The sequence below is a fragment of the Vipera ursinii genome (assembly GCF_947247035.1).
Source record: "Vipera ursinii genome assembly, chromosome: 2".
In the NCBI taxonomy this organism is placed as follows: domain Eukaryota; kingdom Metazoa; phylum Chordata; class Lepidosauria; order Squamata; family Viperidae; genus Vipera; species Vipera ursinii.
This window is the reverse complement of record NC_139513.1, coordinates 107,062,314-107,086,746: the sequence shown is the minus strand read 5'-3', so window position 1 is coordinate 107,086,746 and position 24,433 is coordinate 107,062,314. Positions and strand designations below refer to the sequence as shown.

The 24,433-nt window shown below is 39.2% G+C and overlaps 2 protein-coding genes across 5 annotated transcripts; one reads left to right on the top strand and one right to left on the bottom strand.

Moving 5' to 3' along the window:
* Positions 1–6,634: 6,634 nt before the first annotated feature.
* Positions 6,635–14,717, bottom strand: WDR83OS (WD repeat domain 83 opposite strand). Of its 3 annotated transcripts, none has more exons than XR_014491031.1 (5): positions 14,573–14,717; positions 10,928–11,033; positions 9,269–9,366; positions 8,076–8,842; positions 6,635–6,868 (listed from the first exon to the last, which is right to left on the bottom strand). XR_014491031.1 is itself a non-coding variant. In XM_083351345.1 (4 exons), the coding sequence occupies exons 1-4, from the start codon at positions 14,620–14,622 to the stop codon at positions 6,802–6,804; spliced, it is 321 nt and encodes a 106-aa protein (XP_083207471.1). In that variant the 5' UTR covers positions 14,623–14,712; the 3' UTR covers positions 6,635–6,801. The 3 variants fall into 3 exon arrangements, 1 of the variants encoding a protein (XP_083207471.1); XR_014491032.1 differs by having other exon boundaries at positions 8,076–8,327; XM_083351345.1 differs by lacking the exon at positions 8,076–8,842 and having other exon boundaries at positions 14,573–14,712.
* Positions 14,718–14,736: 19 nt separating this feature from the next.
* On the top strand, positions 14,737–24,385 carry WDR83 (WD repeat domain 83). 2 transcript variants are annotated; one of them, XM_083351333.1, is made up of 10 exons: positions 14,737–14,980; positions 16,436–16,685; positions 17,116–17,236; positions 17,811–17,916; positions 20,481–20,529; positions 20,613–20,739; positions 21,111–21,178; positions 21,615–21,723; positions 22,001–22,115; positions 23,739–24,385. In XM_083351333.1, the coding sequence occupies exons 2-10, from the start codon at positions 16,583–16,585 to the stop codon at positions 23,889–23,891; spliced, it is 951 nt and encodes a 316-aa protein (XP_083207459.1). In that variant the 5' UTR covers positions 14,737–14,980; positions 16,436–16,582; the 3' UTR covers positions 23,892–24,385. The 2 variants fall into 2 exon arrangements, with proteins under 2 accessions (XP_083207459.1, XP_083207460.1); XM_083351334.1 differs by having other exon boundaries at positions 14,793–14,980; positions 16,596–16,685; positions 17,116–17,916; positions 23,739–23,975.
* Positions 24,386–24,433: the final 48 nt, after the last annotated feature.

Below are 24,433 nucleotides of genomic sequence, written 5' to 3'. Positions count from 1 at the left end.
ACAGCTCAATCATAACATATCTTCCATGCTTATCTGCTTCAATTAAGTCTGCTGTTAAGGCACTTTTAACATAAACAACCACTCCATTTTTCTTATTCTCTGCAGAGGCAACAAATTGCGTACCCAGTCTCGAGTTCAGTAAATGCTTTTGATCCAAAACTCTAATATGCGTTTCTTGCAAACATATAACATCTATCTTAAATTGTTTTAAATATTGAAAAACTTTCTTCCTCTTCTGCGGTGAATTTAGTCCATTAACATTCCAGGTTAGAAATTTAGTTGCCATGCATATCCTCCAAAAGCTCTTGGACCACAGCTTTGATAGGACTAACTTCTTTAGGCCGTGCTCCTCCCACAGCTTGACTATATGTACGTTGTGAAGAATCTGAAGACTTTTGCTGATCTTGTTCTTTTATTTTCTTTGCTCGTTTTAAAGCAGCACGCGTTACTCTTTGCTCTCTAGGATCATCCAAAGAAATTGTAGCTTGATCTCCTCCAGCACCACTTTCCTCTGTTTCATCCTCTTGATGTTCTCCTTCTCCAGATCCCTTTCCAGCTTCCAGAAGTGTTAATGGGGTTGCTTTTAAGACATTATTGTAGAAATCACGCGCTTGCTTCACAGTAATCAGCCGATACCTTTTACCTTCATGCATCACCATCAGCCCATCTGGAATCTCCCATCTGAACCTTATATCTCTTTGCTTAAGCTCATGCACGAGAAATGTATAGTCCTTCCTTCCCCTTAAAATCCTTGGAGGAATTTCTTTTAAAACCAAGACTTCTTGTTCAGCAATCACCACTTTAGCATCATAGGCAGCTTGTATAACTTGATCTCTAATTTCTCTTTTTGCAAAATAAACCACCACATCTCTAGGCAACTTTCTCTGTCTGGCAATCCATCAATTCACCTGAAACACTTTATCCATAGCTGCTCTTATTTCAGATGCTGGCTGGTTTAATACCACTTCGAGAGCCTCAGAGATCAGCTGCTTTAAATCTTCTTTAATATTCTCTTTTAAACCTCTGATTCTGACAGCAAACTGCATCTGGTAATATTGGGCTAGGCTTAACTCCCTTTCCACTTTGTCTCTTGCATTTTCATTCTCCCGTGCTTTTACTTCTAATATAGCATTCCTTTGAGCCAGATCATCCATTTTTTCATCTAATTCTTCCACACATTCCGCCACTTTATGCACTGAAGACAAAATGTCTACCTTCATCACGCTGAACTTCTGTTCCATCCTCTCTTCCATTCTCTCCTCCAACTTCTCCAATTTCTCCTCCATCTGTGCAAATTTATCAGCAATTGATTGATTAATTGATTCCAAAAGTACCTGGGCATGTTTATCCAAAGCATCTCGCAAATCCTTCGATGTCAGCGCTTCAGGAGGGTGCAACGCCTGTAGTGATGATTGTTGCACCGGCGAGGATCCACCACTCCGAAGAGTTTTAGGGGGAGGTTTCGCCGCCATCTTTTAGTCCTCAATTATGACGCACTTTCACTTAAAGTTTAAAAAGTCCAACAAGCTCGAGAGTATAGTAAAATAATCCTCTTCACCTTTGCCTCTTGTACCGCTCTGCCTGCTCCTTTAAATCATAGTCCTTTCTTCAGGCAGGGATGGTTCGCAGAAGCCTGGCTCTGCTCCAAGAAGTTCGGAGCAGAGACGCCGGCCAGCTGGGAGCAACCCAGGCTTCGGGGGAGTTCAATCCTTCAGCCGCCCAAGCTCCAAGCTCAGGCGGCCCCGGAGAACTCTACCCCTACCTGGGGCCTCACCCCGTCCTCTTCTCCCGAGGAGGGGGCTTCAATTTCGCCCGAACAGCTGATCGGCACTGTTTCGGGCGAAAAAACAAACAGCTGAGCCGCGGGCAGCCCGGGAAGGCTGTCTTCGGCGCCGCGCCACCACCGGAAGATGCACAGGGATCCTTTGAATAGGGTGGGTATCTGGAGAGCCAAGATGCAAGCAGAGAAGGAACAGGAAGGTAGGAGGCAGAATATGAAGAGAAGAGATACACGGTTTGATTGAAACGGGTGCCATTGGCTAGAAATCCAAGGCAGGAGTAAGAGCCAATAGTGGAGGGGGTGACCGTTACATGAAGGAAAATAGCACAGGGAAAATAAGTGTATTGAATATGTGCCGGAAAAGGAGAGGCAAGATAACGACCGCGGTGTTGCAATGCATAATTACAGTGAGGCAGAGAGTCATCTCGAAAAGTGAAAGTGACAGATGTAAAAGGGGGTGCAAGTATAATATGCGGGTCAGCCCTCAGTCGAGCTGTCGCTAAAGAGTAAAGGCAAAGACATAAAGTCAGCAGCAGGGGAAAGCTTTGTGATAGCATGATAGGGCCGTACGCAACGTGCAGGGACCCACAATGTGCGATCCGGGAGTTGGACTGCAGCGTAGCCTTTTCCCCAGGTGATCAGGGGAACCGGTCCTTTCCAAGTAGGATCTGGTAGTTGCCTATAGTAAACAGAAGGTCTGGAGGTTGGACAAGGAGGGTTAGAAAAATGTCGAGAAGCGGCTGAAGTAGCCGGTGACCCTGTAATGTTCAAAAAATTGAGAGTATAAAGACAAAAACTAAGAACATTTTGCAACACTGGGAGTGTCGGGGGGCTTACGCCTTTTGCCCCTAAATATCGTTGCAATGCATTTTTAAGTGTTTGATTTGTGCGTTCCACAATAGCCTGCCCTTGGCTGTTAAATGGAATACCAAATTTGTGTACAATGTCCCATCGATAGCAGAATTCCAAAAATGCAGTACTTGTATACGCAGGACCATTGTCAGTTTTTAAAACTTTAGGACATCCCAGTGTTATGAAAGATCTAATACAATGATTGATTGTTTGTTTGGCCGTTTCCCCTCTTTGTAGGGTGGCCATGATAAAGCCTGAATACGTATCTACGGATACATGAATATACTTCCAAGGGGCAAATGGAGGAAATTGTGTAACATCCATTTGCCAAGTCTCGCAAGCTTGTGTACCCCTAGGATTTACTCCTTCAAGGATACTTCGAGCTTGAAGACTACAAGTAGGGCATTGTTGAATGATTGCAACAGCTTCTTGGTGTGTGAGTCCGAATTGCTTCACAAGAGCCTTTTTGTTTTGATGAAAATATGAGTGACTTTCTCCGGCTGTTAAAGCACAAATCTGTAAGACAGATTTACAGGCTTCATCCGCCATATGATTCCCTTCTGATAGGAATCCTGGAAGATGTTGATGACTCCTAATATGTGCTACAAATAATGGTGTTGTTCGTTTTTGTAACAATTGTTGCAGCTGTGAAAATAACGTCATTAATGATGGTGATAAAGAAGGAGAAATATAGGCATCAAAAATGGAAAAAACAATGTTGGCAACATAAAGACTGTCCGTGATTATGTTCAATGGCTGATTTTGAAAAATGGAAAGAGCCAGATTAAAAGCAGCTAATTCAGCTTGTTGGGCTGATGATTGTCCCGTAGTGAGACGTTTGTGCCATGTGGAATCAAGTTGCCAAACACATGCCCCAATGGCTTTTGAACCATCCGTAAACACTGTTAGTGCCTGCGGAATAGGTTGTTTTGCTATTGGATTAAAAATTGTAGTTGGGATTGTATTGATCAATTGTAGTCGAGGGTCTGTGGGGAGATGGCAAGATAACTTCCCATTCCAATTTTCAAGAGCAATTTGAAGGGCATCTGAATTTACAAACATTTCTTCCCATTGTGTCAATCGGAAGGGAAGATAAATTGTGTCTATTTCCAGACCCATCATTGCCTTTGCCTGTTTTCGAGCTTTGGTAAAAAGAGCAGCAAGTTGGGTGATTCGAGAAAAAATAGAAGTTTTAGGAGTGTGAGAAAGGTGTAACCATTCCAAAATTAGAAGTCTTTTACTGCTACTAATTTGCATAAGAATTCCTGTATACAATTGCGGAGTGGAAAGAACAGCCAAAGATATTGGAATGTTGGCTTCTAATCGATCCACCCACGAAGTACGAAGTGCCAGATTAACATCTTGAATCACTTGTAATTGATGTGAATCCAAGATGATTTTATCTGCAGGATGTTTGGGGCATGTTAAGGCCTTAAATAAAGGAGATAAAATATTAGTAGGAAGAGAGAAATAAGGTCGAGCCCAATTCAAAGTACCAAGATATTGTTGTAATTTGACCAAGGTAGTAACTGGTCCAATATTTAAAAGTGGAAGATCGGGGGCAGCTGCAGCTGCAAGTACCTTATGACCCAAATATTGTACCGGATATTGTGACTGTATTTTGTCTGGGGCTATAAAAAGACCAGCAGAATTTAAAAGCTGAGTAAGGAAAGGGACTGTTTGCATAACAGTACCCTTTGGTCCCTCTGCTGCAATTAGTATGTCATCCATATAGTGATAAACCAAAATTTTTGGCCACTAGGGTCGCTGTTTGGATGCAAGCTTGGTACCTTCCCTAGCTTAAGTTGAGACATTAAGTGAAGCAACTCTTCTTCCCTATGACCACAAGTTGTGAGCCGGTTTGAAACCCTTGGAGGAACTCTCTCTCCCCGTGTTAAGAGCTAAACGTAGGCTGTAACTTTGTGTCACTGATGGAGGTTAATTGCTCCCTCGTTTCTTTGTTTAAGCTAGTGGGCTGGGTAGGATTGATTTGCTTGCTGAATGATCTCCTTTTTGGAGGTTTAAAACACCTATTTTAGGATTTTAGATCATTTTCCTATCATATAAAAATGCTTGCATAGCTTGCTATAAGTGTGAATCAAAGTCTCTCTCTGTATACAAGCTTTCAGCTGTGTTTTGAATTTGCAGACAATTTAAGCATTTTAGATTGGCAACGAGGACTCCTGCCTGTTACTAGGCAACTAATTGCTTAATTGTTCTTTTATTGTTGTTTTCTCAGCAATCTTTATTGCAAAAGAGAGAGGAAGGAGAAAAAAAATTGCTAGCTGGCAAACTTTTGTTGGAGCTCAACTTTAAAACCAATGGCTAATAGCACAGGATGATCTCTGTAGAAATGCTTGCATAGGTTTCATTTGCAACTGGCAAAATTTTGTTTGAGAAAAATTCAACTCTGAAGACAATGGCTATCAATGAATGCTTTTCTCTCTGTATAACATCAAGCTTACAAGCTGTGGCACAGCTCGCATTCCTGAGGTGGGGTGAACCACCAAGGGCTGGTTACCAGGACAACAAATTACTTTATTGTCTATCCTTCTGGCCACTTAATAGCTGGCCAGAGAAGCAGAGTTGTTTTTCAAAAGGTGAATCTCTGAAACTTTTAGAGAAAAACTATTTGAAAAAGGCAGGCAGGAACTTTCTTTAAACTTTCTTTTGGTTTCACAACTTGAAGGTGCAAACAGTCATTCTAATTGCAGGGAATAACTGGCAAAGAGGCAATGAGATTTTTACTAGCCTTTTCAAACAAAAGCTCACAGAATGTTATCTCCAAATCCTTTGTTACCTCTGCCTTGCTCGGAAACAACATGCACATGAGGGATGCAGAAAGAAGGAATTCAGATTGCATTTCCTGACTGTTTAAACTTGATTGTAGAAACGTTACAGACTTTAAATTGCAGATTTTAGAAATTAAAACACATTTCTAACTGGACTTTAAACTTCATTGAGATAAACACATGCAGGCCAGTAAGAGTAATTGTTATCCTTGACTTCTTACTTGTAGACAACACACACACAATGCAGCTAGTTAAATTGATCACTGATTTTTTTTTTCACTTAAGCTTTGCAGATAACATGCATACACGATGGATTGCAGGCAGTAAAATTAGTACTTGTCTTTTGACTGAGCAAGGATGCAGAGAGAGGGAATTCAAATTACTTTAAACTTGATTGCAGAAAAATTTTCTAACTTTTGTTTGTTGAGCAACATGCAGACAAGAGGAATTTAAAATCATCTTCTAACTATTCTGGAACGACGTGTTGTGCTTTAATTAATCTCTTGTAAGACTTCTATGGTCTGTGTAAGCAGATATAATTAACTTTAACAGGTCTCTCCAGATAGTTTAAACTCGTAGAAACACCTTTTATATAGAAATACCTTTATTGCAATTCAGATGACGTTGTACAGCATTTCCAAGATATTCCCGAGGTGTCTCCAAGGTTAGAAGATGATAATGGTCCCAGGGTCTGCATATTGGGACCCCATGTTTTCTGCTAATGAAGCATGGCTCACTAGGGAAGAGGGAGGAGGAAGTCCATCCCAGAAAGGGGAGGGGAAAGGAAATACTAGGATAACTACAGTCCCTTTTTAAAATTGTACTTGGAAAGATCCTTGTCTCATATACCTCACAGATAATTGTGCTAGAAATTAAAAATCAGTAACATGCCTCCACAAAAAGCCATTTTGATTAAAAGCTATGTGGAAAGCTGGCTACGTCTATAGATACACAAAGCTTTATATTTCCCAAGACATTATTTCTGTTGTATGCTAATTAGCTTCAAGTACGAATTTTTAAAACATATTTATTGATGATAAACTTATTTCTGGATGACACTGATTCTTTTTCCTCTGGGGCAGACCCTCCTAATAGTTCAGGAAATAACTAAAGAATTCTTTGTTTATATTGGCATGGCTCAGAGTTGTACTGGCAATAAAATAAAATCCATTCTTAACATGTTAAAGAAAATTTGGCAAAGTAGCCAATGCATATTTAACAATAATTACTTTATTGATATAGCAAAGTAAATATTCCCAATATGTTGCAATAGTATACCTGGGCAATTAAATTTATGTTATATAAGAAAATGTTCCACTCTGAACAGGATAACCCATCTATTTGGGAAGATGAATTTTAAAGAAAAGTGTTATCTTTTCACCAAGGAGGAGACATGGGCTGAGGATTTTGAAGATAGGACATCACTACAGCAGAAATAGACAACCTGGAAAAAAGAGAATAGTGACAGAATTAATGTAGAATCCCTAACATTTTATTCACAATAATATCAAATTACAGTTATTCTAACTTTCCAAAATAGGTAGTCAAATTAAAAAAATATATTTGCTCAGGAATATGAATTTGACATCAGTCTATATTTATTTCGTGTAAGTGTTTTCCTCAGCAATAATTAGCAACTGAGAAACTAAATGAACACTTCTTGCCCTTGAAGCCTCAACTATCTGCCTAATAGTAGTGGCTCACAAAACACCTTTCCAAATTAATAAGAAGTGATTAAATTTAGAATCATTATCCTTTACTGAAAGTTACTGGATGATTTTATTTGGGGGGGGAAGAACTGAAACTTTAGAATTTAATCAAGAAAATAAAGAGATTTTTTTGTGAATAAAGAACACAAATTACGAATACCGGTACTTTCTTGTTGGACATAAGCATTACAATCCTAAAAGGAACAAAAGAGTCTGAAAAAGTGAAGGTCAATGAGCAAGAAGACAAACTAGAAAGGAGAATGCTAGTTTACCACTTAATCTGTTGACACAAATAGAAAAATGGAGAATCATTACTTCTAGGCTAAATCTAAAAAAAATATATGCAAAAATCTAGTATTTCCATATCCACTGTCAGTGCCCACAGGGTTCGAAAACTGTAACAGAGTTGCTTCCACAATGTAAAAATATAGTATGAGATAAAACACCATATTTATTAGAAAGAAAGATGATCCCATAGGCATAATGAAAATAAGATGACTGCAGAGACGTGAGGCAATACCTGCCCCTTGTAATTCTGACATCAGACAGATGTATTTAAGCCATAGGGTTGCATTGTAATATCCTGATGTATGTTTCTACGCTCTCTTTCCTCCAGGAACTTTTATGAGTGATCTTCAATTCAAAGTAATCCCACTCCTTCCTCAAAAAAGAAAGAGTAAAGAGAGGGGAAAAATCCATAAATAAAAAATCCCATGTACTGCCCAACTTCACGTTCTTGTAAACCCCAAGGCTGCCACTCAGTCCTGGAGATTTACTTCTCTCAATACATTTGTGCATGAGTTAACTTGTGCATTATGTGGAATCATGTATAAAATCCATAAAAGAAGAACACAATAAGAATGCAGTTAAGTATTGATTAAAATTGCCGGTCACATTTTATAATACGGTAATTGATTCCTATCTACATATACATAAACATACCATTCAGGGGTCCTTGGTGTTCTCTGAGCTTGCTTGTTTTCTTGCAGATGTTTTATTACCCTAACTAGGTAACATCATCAGTGCTAGTAAGGAGTGTTGTTTGCTGTCAGTTTATATTCTGTTGTCTAAACATACCATTCTTATACACAGAAAACTTCTGAATACAAAAATAGGAATACAAACATTTTTTTCAATAAAATAGCAAAAAAAGAAGAAAAAGAAACATGGAAATACAGGTAGGTGGTAGTTGCACTGTAAAAGGAAAAGAAAAAAAAGATTGAAGGAAACTAAATAAGGATGAAATATGAACTTATTAAGCAGGGTGGAAAATAAAAAGCAACTCTGTTATGGCTTCACAAAAAGTTTAAATTCCATAAGCAAGCTGAGTCTCCCAAGTTATGTAATTTTCAAAGGCATTGATATTTTCAGGCATTTCCTCACTGTAGATGTAAACACGAAAACGTCGGGAGATCAAATCCCTGAGGTGTCCTGCAGTTTGTGGTGATTTTTAATCTAAGGCATATTGTTCTCTACACGAAGAATGAAAATGTCTGCAGTGAGGCAAAGGTATCTGCTATTATTGCTGTTTCTCCATTGATGAACTCCAGATCTGTTTTTCTAGAGACCTTTTTTTACAGTGAGGTAAAACCTGCTACTCCCTTTCAATAGTTCTGTTTCTTAAAGTAACATCTATTCCATAAATGTAACATCTATCTCAATTCCAATGAAAGGATCCTTTGAAAAGATGGCCAATAAGGCAGATTTGTCTGGAAAACAGGCAAAATGGAAATGCTCAGGCAACAGAAGCTAATAAAAGTTCACCATAAAATCTGATTTCCACTATTTGGCAATTTTTGTTGTTAGTGGCCATATACCCCACTGTTCTTCAAAGAGCATAAACTCAGCAGAAAGGCCAACACAAGGAAGAGAAGGCAGCTTCAATTATCAATCTGCCATGAAGCATCAGTGCTTCACATTGATCAGAGGCAAAACAGCTTTTAATTTGAACGGAAGTATTATAAAAGTCACTATCAGATGGAAATCAAAAATGAGGATCATATTTGTAATTTTAAGAACTTTGTAATGAGCATTGCTGAAAAAGCATTTCCAAAGCAAGACCTACGGTATGTATTCAGAAATTAATACCATGGGAAATCAGACATAAGTCTAAAAGAAGTAAAAACATGGCTTACATGAAACTGCTCATCATCTGTTTGGTGTCTTCTGAGCTCCTAGAGTTGGCAAAACTGATAAATGAGCAGTAGACAGCAATCCAAGCACACCACTTTAACTGCAAACACCATAGAAAAATATGATGAGAATCTTATGGGGTCACAATGATACATCAGAGTTATTCTAGTTTAACAATATTATAAATATTCCACTTTGTTTTTCCTGTGAGTTCAGGAACAGTCTTCAGTTTTAAAAACTAATAAATATTGCTAAAGCAAAATCATGGTGAAGTTACTTATAAAATACATATGATAAAAATAAAGCCATATTAATGAATTCAGACTTTTTCAGTTGGTTCCACTGAATTAAATGCCATTATCAATGAGAAATATGAACCAAAAATTCTAATTTCAAGAGATATGACATATGAAGTTGTATAGTTTACTGGTAATAATCTTAACAAGAAAAATGTATATGTTGAGAATTAGTAGTGCAGAACTTATAAAGAAGACTAGAAAAAAAAATCAATGTTACATTTTGTTAACACTGTCAGATAGAGATTTTATTATTTGTGAAAACTACCATACAGCTTTCAATACACTGTTATTGCAGTGTAGGTTTTCCTGAATTTTTCATAAACTTTGTATGTTGTCACTATCAAATACAAACTCACGCAAAGCTCTTTTTCTCTCTCTTAGATTATTTTAGCACCAGTTAAAAGATTTGATATTACAGGTGTACTATTGTTATGTGAATAATGCCTTGGCCAACTGTAAAAAGAAAGATGCTGATGACTGAGGATGAAATAAATGCCACTGGGTAAGGCTTAAATTTATCTCATAATTAAACTGAACTTCTCTATATACTAACCTGTTGATGGCTTTTAAGTTACATAACTGTATTTGCTATTTCATATAGGCCATCCATTCAGAGCATACAGTTGAATTACTATTAATGTATCTGTCTCTTAATGCTAAGAAGTGATCTGATATAATTAAACTCTTACGATATTTTAATCTAGAATGAGATCTGAATGAGTTGTTGTAAAATAATTGACATATATTTTCAAAAACATTTACATATGATGGTACTATTACCAGTAATGAGTATTGTTATCACTTTTTCTCAGAAGACATGTTATCCTCTAGGCACAGTTCAGATCCCTTAGGCAGAATCAAACTGAAATTAGTGAAAAGAGCCCTTGAACAGGATATACCATTATGTATTCCCTGCAGCATGGATATATTGAAAGGAATTTCATTTTAACCATTCTATCATCTATAATGCTCCACAATGCTTATACAGCTTTTAAAGTCAGTTTTGATTTCTTCTGGAATAATTTACACTAATACATCTTCAGCAGCCTATGTAAATATAACTAAAACTACTAAAAATAAAATCCAAATTAATATGAATTGAAACGTTAAACTAATAATTTATTGCTGAAAGTTAAAGTTATTAACTAGTCAGCCTCTGAAAGTTGGCGGAAAAATTTCTGAGAAATACTGTGCAGTAAATTCAATTCAACCCTGGAAAGAAAGAAAACTGGAGTCTATACTATCCAATAGCAATTCAATAGTTGCATCCATAATATGTAAGTAGTAAAAACATTTTATTTGATGTGTTCAGTTAGTGCTCTTTATGTCTTTCAGTCAAAACCTGGGTATTCTAATACTCACTTTTAGCATTAAGCCACACATGCTGAAAATCATTCCTAGCAAATTCATATAATCTGGCGTAGGATCTTCCAAAGTAGGGTTGTTTTCTGTAGTTGGAGGCTTGTATCTGCAAATAAAAATTCATTTCTAGCTACAGTTTTGAACTGATGAGCAAAACGTAAACTCTACTTTCCCTGCAAGAAATAAAACTTTCATACAAGTTCAAAGCCAACAGCTTGAAAAAAGAAATGGTATCAATGTTCAGCATTTTCTCCCCAAGTTATACTTCAGCACACTGCAGAAAGCTCTCTCTAAATTTTAATGAAGGCTATTCTGTTTCAACCACTTCAAATAATAAAGACCAAACAATAGGAGAAGAATCTTGTTTTAATATGGACAAAAAAGAAAAGCAGGATTATGAATTAAGCTCTGTAAGTTAGCTCTATAATATTTGTACACAGGTAGCTTTTGTTTGACAGCCAATTGGATGTACTAATGAAGGGATCAGGCTAGAAACTGGGAGACCATGAGTTCTAGTCCTGCCTTCGGCATAAAGCCAGCTGGGTAACCTTGGGCTAGACATTTTTCTTAACTCTAAGGAGGAGGCAATGGCAAACCGCTTCTGAAAATCCTTGGCAAGAAAACTGCAGGAAGATTTCCAGGCAGTTGCTGAGAACTAAACATGACTGAATGGAAGGAAAAAAGAAAAAGAAGTTCTCATCTAGCGATTGCCTTGGCTAGAGACCATCACAGTTACGATAGTGATGAAAAAGTAACTTTACAACCAGTCCTCACATTTATGAGCCTCACAGGTCTGTAAATAAAGGAAAGCTGGAGCAAGAACATAAACACAGTTGCAGTTTCACTTAGTGACCACTTCCCTTAGTGATAGACTTGCTGGTCCCAGTTCTGGTTGCTAAAGTGTAATCTGGCATACTAAATAATATAATAAAAACTATATTATGAATATGCAAAGCTCACGCAGGTAGCACTTGGATTAAGACAGCAATTAGGACCAAAATTACCTTCACTAAGTGTTGTAAAACATGACATCACCAGATTGCATTGTTTAATGATGGCAATCCTGGCAGTTTCCGGTTTCTGTTGTAACCCCTGAAGTGGGAAGAGATAGGAGTCCCAAGTAAGGAGCACAGGAGGAATTGTGCAGGTGCCACGGGGGTGCTATGGGCACTAGCAAGCACAGGCAGGTCAGTGTGGGCCTCAGAGGCTGAGGAGGGCCAGCAAAAGGGCTGCAGACAGGCATGAGCTTAAGAGTGCAGGTGTGGGGGGGGATTATTATAGAGCATGGGTGTCAAACTCGCAAGTTATGTGACGTGTGGCAATGTATCGTATTTTTTTTCCATTGCCGGCAATGGGGTGGGCGTGGTTTCGCCACGATGCATCCAGCCCATGGGCCGGCAGTTTGATACCCCAGCTGTAGAGTATGAGATCTCTGGGGTCTTATACTCCCTAATGAGCTCCTCTGGGAAAAATGACCTTCTGGAGTGACTTGCAACCTTCCCTGCCAGTTTTCCCATTGACTTTGTTTGTGCAAAACTGGCATGAAAGGCTGCAAATGGCAATCACATGATGTGCCTTGCTGTGATGCCATAATTGTGAGCTGGGCACCCAAGCTCCTAGATCGTTATCAGACAACCACAGGGATGCTGCAACAGCTGGAACTTCAAGCGCTGATTGTAAGTTTGTAGTTTTGGTGGGTTCAGCACCACTGTATCTTTGAATGGTAAATGAACACATGAATGTAAGCCAAGTACTATCTGTATAGGCAAAGCTAACAACTGGAACTTCAAGGGCTGGTTGTAAGCTTATGGTGCAGTTTTTCAGTACCATTGTAAGTTCGAATGGTCACTGAATGAGTGGACATAAACCAAGGACTATCCATGTAGGCAAAACAAACATTTAAGGGTTAGAAATCAAGATTAATTATCTCTTTTTATTGGATTCTCTTGATCAAAGGGGCTTCCTTAAGTAAAAACCATGCAAAAGATGTAGGGCTCTTTTCTTCCCCCTCCCATACACAAAGTAATCTAAAGTGAAGAGAAAAATGCTTGTCTAATCTTTCTTCTTACTATGCTGGCCTATTTAGTTTGTTCTATGCCCTGGACATCCCACAGATGGTTCAAAAGTTTGCTCGACAGAAAAGAATAAGCAGCAGTATAAATACCGTAACCTGATTTGTAGTAGCCTAATTTAACTACATAGTTTAACAAGATTTAAATGTGGGTGTGTTTCTACTGCACCACTTGGCATTACTGTTTAGTTACCACCACCTGCTCTTAGCTATTTCTTAAATATTGATAATATTTATATTATCACTTTTTTAAATTGGAAAAAATAAAACAAATCATGTACATGAGTACACTATCTTAGCACTGAATTACAGATAAAACAAAAATTATCAGGATCAGATCTGACAGTTGAAGTCATGAGACTAAATTTCATTTGAACATTAGGAGTGGTTTGTAATTATAACAGCAATTGCTACATTACCATTGAGAATCTCAATCTCAATACACCAATACATGTTTCTCTGAACTGAAGCTTTAGTCTGAAATTAGCCATATCAAAGTATGTTATGTTTTCTTCAGGCTTTATTCAGGTATCAATTTATCCTCTCTTTGAAGTTGTAATATTAAGTATCCATGGGCCTTTCTATATAATCACCAATTAGTACAACTACTAATAGTAGTTAGGCTAGAGTTAAAGGAACTGGGCTACAAAGAAAAAAAAAGAAACCTAGTTCTTTTGTTGTCATTTCATAGTTGTGTATTTTGTATTGGAATTGGGAGTTTTAAGTTAGCTACTACCACAGGGCATATAAATTTAGTTCTTGAAAGTAAATAATACTTTCACACTTCAAAGCATTCAATTTTTCAGGAAAAGTTTCAGGCTTTCACTGCCTTAGAGTTGTGGATGTAAGCACTGTGTTAAATATGATTATGCAAATTACAACGTCACTGTAACTTTTGAAGGTTACCCATGAAACTACCGTGGGAGGTTGTTCATGACATTTTGTAAGCTTTTGTTTTTATCCTTTACTAAGTACTTAATTATTCTTTATTTTTTTAAAAAAAATTAGAATATCAGCTCTTTGCAGACCCACCCATAACTAGCGAGGCCAACGTCTCCCTGACCTTTCAGAATCAAACAAATATGTGAAAACAACCTTTTGCTCTCACCAAATTACTCCCAGGTATTATTGCCGTAGAATCAGGGCCTAACTTTGACCGTTTGAAACTATCTGCCTTTCCGCAATATTTGTCTCCCTTTTCTACCATGGCATTTTTTTTCCCTATGTGATTTTTTTTCCTCGCTAACCCTAAAACAGGGGTCTTCAAACTTGGCCCTTTTATGACTTGTGGACTTCAACTCCTAGAATTCCTCAGCCAGCTTTGCTGGCTGAGGAATTCTGGGAGTTGAAGTCCACAAGTCATAAAAGGGCCAAGTTTGAAGACCCCTGCCCTAAAGCGACAGCAGCCAGAACCCCACCTCGCGACTTCGCTACAATGTTGCTATAGTGACCCCAGGCAAGTCACGTGCCACCATTCGTGACTTGTCCGTTCCGTCTCCTTCCGTGCTACAGCAACTCCGGGCCCAAGTCGTGACGTTGCCATGCCAACTCCCAATCCCACACTGCTGCCTGACCTGAGAATGCGGTTGGGACGCCGCGGATCGGCCATACTGTTGCTAGACATCCCACTGCGCCGCGGGCTCCAGTACTCTACGGAGAACGACCCTCCTTCGAGGCCGCGGCGACTTCCGCTTCCTTTCAGTGCCGCAGGGGGGGGAAGATTAAGAGTGTAACACCCTCGAGTTTAGGCGCTTTTGTTCCGACCTTTTTGAGTCCACGCTTCTCTTGACTCGAAAGGCCTTGAAACTAACATTTCTGGCCGAGGAGGAGAAGAAGGCGGAGGCGGAAGAATGTTATAGCCCTTCCTTTCTCGCTTGAAGAAATTATGCCGAGAGGGGGTGGAATTAATGAAACTAAACCGGAGGAGTAAATTGACGAGTCGACGCCTGTTATTTCCCTATAATCTTTCTTCTTGCTATTTCGTAAGTAGAAGCTGCAAGAGAAATGTGAACTATTTCCCCACCTGAATAGTTCCATGATTCGAGGAGGCGGCGGGCGTGTAGGAAAGAGTTTTTAATTTCAGTAACTGGCTTCTTATCCACGTGCAACATTCGAGCTTTGAGAGGATCCCTGGTAACCTACCCGCCCCCCCCCCACCATCCTCTGTCCTCTGTCCAGTAAAATTCCATTTGACTATCTGGAGACTCTCCCATCGAGTAGCATCGCTTGCTACAGACCAAACGAGAGTTGCAGATCTGAGCTGCGAGAGTCCGACCATCATTTCATAAGAAGCAAAAAGAGATTTGGTTAGAAGCATTGTGGCCGCCTGGTGGTTCTCCGGTTGTTTGTAGCCCAGCCTAGCCAAAGATCAACCCCAATGTTTCTTCCCCTCCCTGCTTTATCCTGAATTTGGGGGTCCTTTTGCCTGAGACCTTTTGGATATTAAAAAGCTGGTGATTTTGTGAATCTTCAGTTGGTCTAATCCAGGGAGCTTCAAACTTGGCCCTTTTATGACTTGTGGACTTCAACTCCCAGAATTCCTCAGCCAGGCAGGCTGGCTGAGGAATTCTGGGAGTTGAAGTCCACAAGTCTTAAAATTGCCAAGTTTGAAGACCCTTGGTCTAATCAAAATGGTTCCGGTCCTTACCTCCCCTATTCCAATACACATAGTTCTTTACTTACAACAGTTCGTTTAGTGACCATCCGAAATTATAACGTCACTGGAAAAAGTGACTTATGACCATTTTTCACACTTATGACCGTTGCAGCATACTCATGGTCATGTGACCAAGAGTTGGATGCTTGGCAACTGGTTCATATTTATGACAGTTGCAGCCTTCTGACAAGCAAAGTCAGTGGGGAAGCCAGATTGTTATTAACAACTGCAATTATTCACTTAACTGTGGGAAGAAAAGTTGTAAAATGGGGCAAAACCCACTTAACAAATGTCTCACTTAGCAACATAAATTGTGGGTTCAATTATGGTCGTACGTCAAGGACTACTTGTACAGCTGCTGTGTAAGAAAGGCACCATAAAGAACAATTAAGTGTTGGTATAATGCCCAAAGAAGTAAAGCTGAAAGGTTTTAAAGGAAGAGCATGCTCAACAGACCTTTCTGAAAGTTTAAAGTGACCTAGGGTTAAACAAAACAGACTTGTAAAGATAACAAGTGGTGTGAAATCAGAAGATGCAGACAGGCTTCTCAAGAAAACTGGCATGTTGTTATTTAGCAGTTTCCCAAATAGATGTTTTACATACAATAGGAAGATGTTGCTTCAGCATAACAAATGTAGAGTACATGTTTGACTTGGTTTACTAAGTAGCCATTGACTGAAATAATCTATTTTGATATGTTATTTTTTGAAACAAAATGGGTTGCTCAAAAAGAGATTGCAACTGACAAATGTTTTCTTTGTGTGTTTTATTTTGCAATAAGGTAATGCAATTCAAGAGGCAACAAGTACCCAGAAGCAACATAGTCCTAATGCATCAACCTGCCTTAGGATATTCCTGTTCCTAGAGATTTTGCTGTGGATGTATTATGCATGTGGGAATTTTTTAGCAATCAACATACATCTATGTTATGGCCTTTCCAGAACCCAAACCCAAGAAACCTGAGCTTCCCCAAAAATTGCTTGCTACACTAGAATGTAAACAAGGAGCTATAAGAGCAGTGAGATTCAATGGTGAGTGTATTTTTGATTTCCTAAAATAGGAATAGCAGCTTTCAGTTATTAGAACTAGGGAAATCTCCAAAGCAAATATATATGTAAAATTAATAGTGTATAAATGTAAGCTTTTAGTAAGTTGTGAACAGATCAAGGAAACAGTTGTAATGATTATTTATTTATTTATTTTTATTTATTTTAATCCCATTTATATCCCGCCCTTCTCCGAAGACTCAGGGCGGCTTGCAATTTTAAAGCACAAATCAATGTGCTTTAGCAATAGCTAAAAGATGTGAGAGATGTGTCTTGCTTGTTGGGTCAATAAGTTTGAAGTTGCAAAATGGTGGAATCTGCATCATTCTAAGAGAAATGAAACAGACTGTCTTCCAGGGATTCCCTGGAATTTGCTCAGCTAGATAACATTAAATGAGACTTTTCTTTTTCTCAGTGGATGGAAATTACTGTCTCACCTGTGGCAGTGACAAATCACTCAAGCTTTGGAACCCACACAAAAGGACTCTCCTCAAGACATACTGTGGCCATGGCTATGAAGTCCTAGATGCTGCAGGGTAGGAATTAGGGGAGATGGATCCACTTTATTAAAAAAAACTATTTTTAAATACTGAAATACTTTAGGAAAGTTTAAAATAACTGGATTAGATGATGGGGAACAGTCTTTGCAAAAGATATTATTTTGGAAAATACAAATAACGTGTGAAACTCCATAATGAAATAAAAATAAACTAAAAATAATCTTGACAATAATTACTCTATAATGTAAATTAACAAAACTAATTTATATGAAACAATGGCTATGAAATTAAAGAATTCAAATTACAATATTATTCATATGTAAAAGTGTGTTTCTGTGAAGTTTGGGTAAGGAAAAAAAGAATGATGCAGTAATTGTCCAGGAAATTTTACTCATGTTCATATTTTAAAATCTTGTCCACTCATTCAAACCTTTTTTGCTGTTAAATTGACTGAAAACTTACACTAAAAACATTGAGAGCCTCAATATATGTTCTGCATTCAGAACATATAATAGCTCTTAAAAAGAAAAGTACTCTTCTTGATTTAGATGCTAAGGAAAATTATTTCTCTTGATTTTCGTATCCCCTTCTTTATCTGTGTTTTCCTTAGGTCATTTGACAACAGCCAACTTTGTTCATGTGGAGAAGACAAAACAGTTGTGCTGTGGGATGTCGCCACAGGCCAAGTGATTCGCAAGTTCCGTGGCCATGCAGGGGTAAGATGTATTTTGTCCTTTGGAGTGCTTGGAAAGTGAGAAGATTCATGTCTTTTTGAAATACAAATTCCTCTGAGTTTCCACCTTAAAAAATAACAGTTATATGTTCTGCTTCTGAGAGCCTCAAAATCCCTGATGTTTTTTTCCGGTTGGCAGAAACCCTTGTGAAATATAATGGGAGAGAAAAGCTGGATGGCATTCAGAATTGTCTGGGATAAGTAAAAATGTTACTGGAGACATGGATAAAGAAAGCGAGATTATAGAAACAGGGATTTGTAATTCTCAGATGAAAAAATACAAGGCACTAGTTGATTTGCTGAATGATGAATTATTGATCTTGTACATAAGAAATGGATGAGAAAGACTCTGTCTTAGTGAATTTGCTTAGAATATCTGCCCCAATAGCTTCTGTATTTCAACATATTCTTCCAAAGAAACTTTACAAAAAAGAGGAACCTTTATAAAATGCAATCATTTGCTTGTTCAGCAATTACGTATGCCATAAACTGCATCAGTATGTATTTATATGGGCTGTGCTACGGTGAGCCAATGCTGTAAAGTGTAAGCCTCAGCATGGTCAGTAAGATTCAGTGTCAACATGAACTTTTTTCACAAGTAACCAGTGATCTTAACATTTTTTTGAGGGGAGGTTGGGTTTAAGTTAGTTGAGATTCTAACTAAGGAATTGTGAGTTCAGTAGCACATCTGCTATGAAGCATACAGATGTCTTTACCATGTGCCTCCAGGAGTATTTAGCTTGTTGTAGTATTCTAACCTGGAAATATTATTACGACATCTTATTGATAGTTCTTTTCATGAGCATAGTTAAATGGAATATTATTTAAATTTCTGCTCAGTATACTTGTGTTTGTATCTCATTAGAAAAAGGTAAACCCAACGAATACACCTAGGCACACTTTATACTGAGGTCTCTGGCTAAGGATTATAGTGGGTGGCAATAAGAGTGATTAAAAAAAACCCTATGGTACTGATGAAGAGAGTAGTTAAGGAAAAGTATAATGCCTAATAGTTATGAAATTATGTAGTAGGTTTGAGGGATGGAGCTATGGCTGTACAAACATTTAAAGGATGCGTTGCAAAGAGCATAGATGTGAACAAGGCATTTCTCCTTGAAATTGTTTCGGAGCACATACAGTCAAAATTCTACTGGGTCTTTTGGCAAAGCAGAATAGCTCTGTATGATATGCCTGCAGTGACAACCAAGAGAAGATGCTTAAGCTTAAGCAGATGATGAGCTTCCTGGTGGATATGGTTGCCTCAGCAGTTTGAGAAGAGATGCTTCACTCATGCTAACGTATTTTGCCTTCAAGTATTTTGCACAGCTATAGATGAAATAATAATGGAGATAAATATACGGAATTCCAGCCACTGCCCAAGTTTATTTATTTAATTTTATTGGACTTGTATACCGCCCTATTCCCGTAGGACTCAGGGCGGTTTACAGGGCAGTTGAAACCATGAATACAAAAAATTAAAAACAAATAAAACAAATTCAAGCCCCAAGAGTAAATCTAAAACCAAGTTAAATTAACAACCCCACAGTCTGGACCAAACAGATCGAAGAGCCAAGCTTTCAGGTCCCGGTGAAATGAGCGAAGGTCGGGGGCAGTCCTAAGTTCTGTGGGTAGTTGGTTCCATAGGGCAGGCGCACCCACAGAGAACGCCCTTCCCCTGGGAATAACCCGCCGGCATTCATTAACCGGCGGTACCCTGAGAAGGCCCTCCCTGTGGGGGCGCACAGGACGATGGGAAGATGATGCCGGCAGCAGGTGTTCCCTTAGATAGTCCGGACCCAAGCCATTTAGGGCTTTATAGGTCATTACCAGCACCTTGAATCTCACCCGGAGGGCAACCGGAAGCCAATGCAGCTCACGGAGAAGAGGTGTTACATGGGAGTATCGGGAAGCTCCCATCAAAACTCGCGCGGCTGAATTCTGCACCAGTTGAAGCCTTCGGGTGGTCCTCAAGGGCAGCCCCATGTAGAGGGCATTGCAGTAGTCTAACCGGGAGGTCACGAGCGCATGAGTGACTGTACATAGAGCATCTCGGTCCAGATAGGGACGCAACTGGCGCACCAGGCGAATCTGGGCAAAAGCCCCCCTGGTCACGGCTCCTATATGATCTTCCAAACTGAGCCATGAATCCAGGAGGACTCCCAAGTTGTGAGCCCTATCAACGGGGGGTAATACCTCATCCCCTATTGTTAATGATGGAGAAGGCTGGTCAGCCCAAGATGCCGGTATGAACAGCCACTCAGTCTTGTCAGGATTGAGACGAAGCCTGTTTCTCCCCATCCAAACCCGGACCGCCTCCAGGCAACGGGACATCACAGTGAGGGCATCACTGGGTTGGGTCGGGGTGGAAAGAAAAAGTTGGGTATCATCAGTTTACAATAATTGAAGTGTCAAAGGACAAGGGAATGGGAAAATAATGCAGACTTGTGCACACTCCCAAGCTCAGCTCCCAAGAATAGAAAGTTAAATATAACTTAAGAATAGCAAGCCCTAATCTTTTTATATTCTCTTTTTTTTCCTACTGGACAGAAGGTGAATTGTGTCCAGTTCAATGAGGAAGCCACTATAATTCTTTCAGGTAAGAAATAATCTTGCCTTCTATGTTGCTTCTAGATTGTTCATCCTAGCCTTTATTTAGCATGCCTCTTTACTTTCCTGCAGGTTCCATTGACTCCAGTGTCCGTTGCTGGGATTGTCGCTCACGTAGACCAGAACCCATCCAAATCTTGGATGAGGCCAAAGATGGCATCTCCAGTCTGAAAGTCTCAGATTATGAAATTCTTACAGGGTAAAGGAAAATAGGATGACGCTTGAATTGGAAAAGGCAAATTTGATGCTTTGCCAAGTCCAGAATAGACTTTAGAGAAGATGTTAAAATATCCTCAACCTTTCCATGTCTGTTTTCATTTTTTTTTTAAATAACTTTTTTCTCCTTTTGGAACTGAATCTAAAACACTGTGTCAATTTTTGCTAAAATATGAGTAGAGCAAACAAACGTGTACAACTGAACTGGAAATTTTCATCACGTTTATAATCCAAACTCACAGCAAGTATGATACAAGGACATACATGGCTTGTGAACAAATATTTTTGAAGTGCATAGTTTGCGACGTCAAGGTCAGAGTGTTCTCTTAACAATGTTGCTCTGTTGTTTCCCAGTTCTGTGGATGGCCGTGTCCGACGTTATGACCTCCGTGCTGGAGAACTCTGCTCAGACTACATTGGAAGTAAGTTTCATATATTGAATATCTGCTAAATTGAATGAGGAGAGAACCACATTTTTGAAGATGTTACTTTGTTGTGGGATATGATGCCTCAAGCACAAAACAAGTAACTCATGTTTATTTCATCTTCTGTTTGGTAAATTTCCACCTGGTTCAAACTGAAAAGTGTCTGCAAGGGCACCAGTTGTATCTTCAGGCTTGCATCCACATTTGATGATTATGTACCATCATCTCATATAACCATTGCCACTGTTGATTCATAGATTTTCTCAATGATAGATCCATATATTCTAATAGTTAGTAGTACGTGGCATAATACCTGCAAGCCACTGTACCCTCCTTTTTCTTTTTGAACAAGTTCTCTCCTCTTCATGCACATAGACCTTTATATCTACTGCATGAAGCAATAACATCCAACATTGCCATGTTTTCATTATAGGTCCCATTACCTGTGTATGTTTCAGCAAGGATGGGCAATGCACACTGGCTGCTAGCTTGGATTCTACACTGCGATTGCTGGACAAGGATACGGGCGAGCTACTAGGAGAGTAAGCAAACACTTTTCATTGTTAACTGTAATGCTTCCTTTAGCAGTTAGGTTGACTCCAGCTATTCCCAGTACAGAAGTGTGAATGCACGCTAAAGAGCAAGATGCAATTGCCTTAAACAGAGCTTTTTTGTAAAAAAAAAAAAAAGGTGCCGGAACTCACACAGCTCCAGCCGAAATCCCTTTACAGAGCTGGGGTGTGTGTGGTGGGTTGTTGATGGGGAAGTCTTCCAAGATGGTCAGGAATAATCTCCTTATTCTCCCAATTGTATCTCCAGCTACACCGGCCACAAGAATGTAACTTACAAGATGGACTGCTGCCTGAGTGAAAGAGACACACATATTGGGAGCTGCTCAGAAGATGGGAAAGTCTATTTCTGGGATTTGGTTGAGGTAAACAAGATTGGCTGGGAAAATCAAGGGCTTTCCTTCGAAGCAGTCATTTGACTTTTTAGTCAGCCAGTCATTGGGGTGTAACCAAAATTCTACTTGGTTGGAAAAGCAAGTTTTTTTCTGGAAACAAAGCAAGCCACCCCCTTTTTCCCAGCACCCATTAATGATTAGTAGGAAACAGACATCTAAATTGGGAACAGAAATAGCAGTTGTTTTTATTCGTTTGTTTCGTTTGCTCTTAGTTGTTTAAATGGATCTACTTAAAATATAATCAGGAAAGTTGCAGCATCAATGCAGATTTCTAATCTAAGAGGTAAATAACGCTTGATATAAGTGATCCAGTTATGTTATATTTGAAGTTCATGAGTCAAGCATTTCTGTGCAAGCTTATTTGGCTTGAAGCTAAGTGCCCAGCTTATATCTTTAAAAGGTGAATACTATTTATTTCTATCCTTGAGTTAGGTCGCATTTGTTTCAATTCAAATTATCAAATGTGGACAATTTCTTCTTAATATAATTCATATAAAATAACTGGCCTTGCTAGTGGTTTATCCTAATCCCTTGTCCAATTTTCTTTAAGCTCATGTTGGTTAATGAGAGGATATTGTCACAAGCTGTCCTGGAAATCAGATTTTCCTCATACCTGCCTATGTGGTGCTGACAGTTGTGCAAATAATGTATCTGTAATAACAATAACAACAACAACAATAATACTATTGGAAGGGACCTTGGAAGTCATCTAGTCCAACCCCTTGTTGAGGCAGGAAACCCTATACCATTTCAGACAAATGGCTTTCCAGTCTCTTCTTAAAAACTTCCAGCATTCACAGCTTCTGGAGGCAGGTTGTTCCACTGATTAATTGTTCTAACTGTCAGGAAATTTTTCCTTAGTTCTAGGTTTCTTCTCTCACTGGTTAGTTTCCATCCGTTGCTTCTTGTCCTGCCTTCAGGTGCTTTGCAGAATAGCTTGACTCCTTCTCTGTGGCAACCCCTGAGATATTGGAACACTGCTATCATGTCACCCCTAGTCCTTCTCTTCATTAAACTAGACATACCCAATTCCAGCAACCGTTTCTTATATGTTTTAGCCTCCATTCCCCTCATTTTTGTTGCTCTTCTCTGTACTCTTTCTATAGTCTCAACATCTTTTTTACACCGTGGTGACCAAAACTGGATGCAGTATTCCAAGTGTGGCCTTACCAAGGCATTGTAAAGTAGTATTAACACTTCATGTGATTTTGATTCTGTCCCTCGGTTAATGCAGCCTAACACTGTGTTGGCTTTTTTGGCAGCTGCAGCACACTGCTGGCTCATATTTAAGTGATTCTCCACTAGGACTCTGAGATCCCCCCCCCCAATTACTAGTATTGAGCAATGTGTACCACCTATACCAGGGGTGTCAAACTCGCAATGTCACATGACATGTCGCGATGCATCGCAACTTTTTGTCCATTGCCGGCAATGGGGTGGGCAGTTTCGGCATGACATATCCGGCCTGCCGGCCGGCAGTTTAACACCCCTGACCTATATAATACCTGTGCATTTGGTTTTTCTTGTTTAATCTCTGTCCTTTGTAGGTTTTGTGACCAATGTAGCTACATTTTGTCCTTTTCCCCCCCACAGGGCTCCCTTGTTCTGGCCTTGCCAGTGTGCAATACTGCTGTGCAGTCACTGTCCTTCCACCCAGTTGAAACCTGCCTGCTCACTGCTGCAGGGGGTCTTGTTCAGTGTTGGAGGGAAGAATCTTATACAGCCGAGGAAAGTGTGCCTGCATGACTAGCATTGCCATCTGAGCAAGATTGCAGATACAGGATGATGGACCTCTCCGATGCACTTCTCTTACAGTTCTGTGAGTATAGCTCTATGTAGTTTGCTTTCAGGAAGAAGGATGGAGCATAATATGGACTCAGCTTCTTCTGTAGAACCAGCCTGACTGAATGCTGTCCTTGAGCTCAAAAACAGCTCAAAAGTTTCCTTGCTTTAGGTATTTTTAAATTCAGCCTATGTATTACAGGCATTAGTCAAGGAAAAGGTTTCTTTTTAAAAATTGGGTGTTTCTGGATTAGAAGGAAATACAGTTTAAACAGTACCGTGGGGATTGTTTCATTTTATATTTTTGTGGCTCAGAGGCTTAAACTACATAAACACTAGTCCTGATTCTTCACTTGGACAAATACATTAATTGAAATTGTCACTGTAAAAAAAAAATTAAGTAATTTTGAAAATTAAATATGTTTGCTTTCTGACCCTTAGATGTTTGTTTACCTGTTTAAAATGACAGGAAAAATATTTTGATTGCTCATGTTCAGAAATGCTCA

Excerpts from the sequence above, each read along its gene's own strand:
- WDR83OS (XM_083351345.1), bottom strand. The coding sequence starts at position 14,622 with ATGTCTAGCAACAGTATGGCCGATCCGCGGCGTCCCAACCGCATTCTC. Across the intron at positions 9,367-10,927 it reads TGTGTGGCTTAATGCTAAAA|TTAAAGTGGTGTGCTTGGAT; the intron begins GTGAGTATTAGA and ends TGGTGTTTGCAG. Across the intron at positions 6,869-9,268 it reads CAGATGATGAGCAGTTTCAT|GTTGTCTATTTCTGCTGTAG; the intron begins GTAAGCCATGTT and ends TCTTTTTTCCAG.
- WDR83 (XM_083351333.1), top strand. The coding sequence starts at position 16,583 with ATGGCCTTTCCAGAACCCAAACCCAAGAAACCTGAGCTTCCCCAAAAA. Across the intron at positions 17,917-20,480 it reads AGTTCCGTGGCCATGCAGGG|AAGGTGAATTGTGTCCAGTT; the intron begins GTAAGATGTATT and ends CCTACTGGACAG. Across the intron at positions 21,724-22,000 it reads ACGGGCGAGCTACTAGGAGA|CTACACCGGCCACAAGAATG; the intron begins GTAAGCAAACAC and ends TTGTATCTCCAG.